Here is a 2320-nt window from a genome sequence, read left to right as displayed (position 1 = left end):
GAGTCCGGGAGCGCAGACGCTGCGCGCAGCCCGAATCGCAAAGTCGAGGTTCAGGACTCGGCAGCGGTTCCAGCACCTCCTGCAGCCGCGCGTCCCAGCGTGGCGTTCCCGCTCCCCGCCCGCCGCCCCGGGGCCGGCCTGGGGCACCGAGCGAGCCGGGAGCCCGGCGCCCCTATGCGCCGCCGCGTCGCCGCGCCGCCCCAGCTATGACCCTGAGCACGGAGATGTCCGATGCCTCCGGCCTCGCCGAGGAGACAGACATCGACGTGGTGGGGGAGGGCGAAGACGACGACGAGGAGGAGGACGATGACGACGAGGGTGGCGGCGGGCCCCGGTTGCCCGGCTCGGCCCAGCGGCGGCGGCGCTCTTATGCCGGGGAGGACGAGCTCGAGGACTTGGAGGAGGAGGACGACGACGATGACCTGCTGCTGGCCTCGCGGCCCGCCGCGTCCCCCGCGCCTCCGGGCCCTGTGCCCGCGTCGGGGACCGGCACGGGAAGCTGCAGCGGTGCGGGAGCGGGAGGCAGCTCCGGAACCGGCGCGGGCGCGGGCGGCGGTGCCAAGAACCCACTGGTGAAGCCACCCTACTCGTACATCGCGCTCATCACCATGGCCATCCTGCAGAGTCCGAAGAAGCGCCTGACGCTCAGCGAGATCTGCGAGTTCATCAGCGGCCGGTTCCCGTACTACCGGGAGAAGTTCCCCGCCTGGCAGAACAGCATCCGCCACAACCTGTCGCTCAACGACTGCTTCGTCAAGATCCCGCGTGAACCGGGCAACCCGGGCAAGGGCAACTACTGGACGCTCGACCCGGAGTCCGCCGACATGTTCGACAACGGCAGCTTCCTGCGGCGCCGCAAGCGCTTCAAACGCCAGCCGCTGCTCCCCCCGCACGCGGCGGCCGAGGCGCTGCTACTGCGCGGCGCGGGGCCGGCGGGTGGCGCGGGGGACCCGGGCGCCGCTCTCTTCCCGCCGCCGCCGCCTCCCGCCTGCGGCTACGGAGCCTACGGCTGCGCCTACGGCCTGCAGCTGCCGCCCTGCGCGCCGCCCTCCGCGCTCTTCGCCGCCGCTGCCGCCGCAGCCGCCGCCTTCCACCCGCACTCGCCGCCGCCGCCGCCGCCCGGTGCGGCCGCCGAGCTGGCGAGGACCGCCTTCGGCTACCGGCCGCACGCGCTGGGCGCCGCCCTGCCCGGCCCGTTGCAGGCGGCCGCAGTGAAGGCGGGAGGGCCCGGTGGCGCCGGGGCGCTGGCACGCTCGCCTTTCTCCATCGAGAGCCTCATTGGGCGCAGCCGGGGTCCAGCGGTGGCTAGTGTGCAAGCGTCACCCGGGGCCGCTACCGGGACCGCACCGGGACCGGGGGGCGGAGGCTGCTCGGCGCAGGCGGCTGCGGGCCCTGCTGCCGCGCTCACCCGCTCGCTTGTGGTCGCCGCTGCGGCCGCCGCCTCGTCGGTGTCGTCGTCGGCCGCGCTGGGAACTCTGCACCAGGGGACTGCGCTGTCCAGTGTGGAGAACTTTACTGCTAGGATTTCCAATTGTTAGAAACGCCGTTAGCGCGCGTGAGAAAGTGAAGGTAGGACTCCCGGCCCCTTTCAGCGGATGGGTGGTTGGTTTTGTTCGCTCCTCCCGGCCCTCGGCGACCTCGCGCCCCCATTTTTTGCCGCTTTGGATTCTTGGACCGGACTGTGTTGGGCGACAGCTGGGGAGCCGCGCAGTTCGGCTCAGCGGGTCCCTCTAATATTTATGCAAAATCGCCCTAAGATGCAACCTTGACTTGGGGTGGGAAGGAAGAGGGTGTTAAAGGAAGTCGCCCTGTTTTAGCACTAGGGGCTTCTTTGACTTTTGACAAATTGAGAAAACCGACCCAAACCATCAAAACTAAGCCCTTTTGAGGTATAAAGATTCTCAGGTCCAGGCGTTAAAAAAAAAGTCAGTAATGTTTATACGAAGCTCATACAAACCCAGTAAAGGTCTCCAAGAAATGCCTTTATTTGCTCACACTTATTTGGTGTACTTTTTCATGGAAAGGAAAAAAAAAAAACGAGTAACACGTTTACACAAGAAACAAGTCAAATTTTATCATTTCTTATTTTAACCTGTGTTTTGTATCATAATGGACATGGGGAATTTTTATTTTGTACTTACTGCGTATTCTTTACAAGGAGTATTGTAAATTTTACTGGCAATTATTATTGTACTATTCTAATGTAAGATTTTTACACTTTTTTCCAGAAATAAAATGCCTAATTTTCAAAGAAAAGCCAACTAAGTAATTGACTGAATTGTGAATTGTCCCTGTCTTAGATTTTTTTTCCTGTTAAGGA

The 2320-nt window shown here is 62.8% G+C and overlaps 1 protein-coding gene across 1 annotated transcript; it reads left to right on the top strand.

Annotated features, from left to right (window-relative positions):
• The first annotated feature begins 206 nt into the window (after positions 1 to 206).
• On the top strand, positions 207 to 1538 carry Foxd1 (forkhead box D1). The gene has a single exon (XM_038324520.1). The coding sequence runs from the start codon at positions 207 to 209 to the stop codon at positions 1536 to 1538; it is 1332 nt and encodes a 443-aa protein (XP_038180448.1).
• Positions 1539 to 2320: the final 782 nt, after the last annotated feature.

This window comes from Arvicola amphibius, chromosome 3 (assembly GCF_903992535.2).
Source record: "Arvicola amphibius chromosome 3, mArvAmp1.2, whole genome shotgun sequence".
In the NCBI taxonomy this organism is placed as follows: domain Eukaryota; kingdom Metazoa; phylum Chordata; class Mammalia; order Rodentia; family Cricetidae; genus Arvicola; species Arvicola amphibius.
The sequence above is the reverse complement of the archived record's forward strand: the minus strand, read 5'-3'. Positions and strand labels throughout refer to the sequence as shown.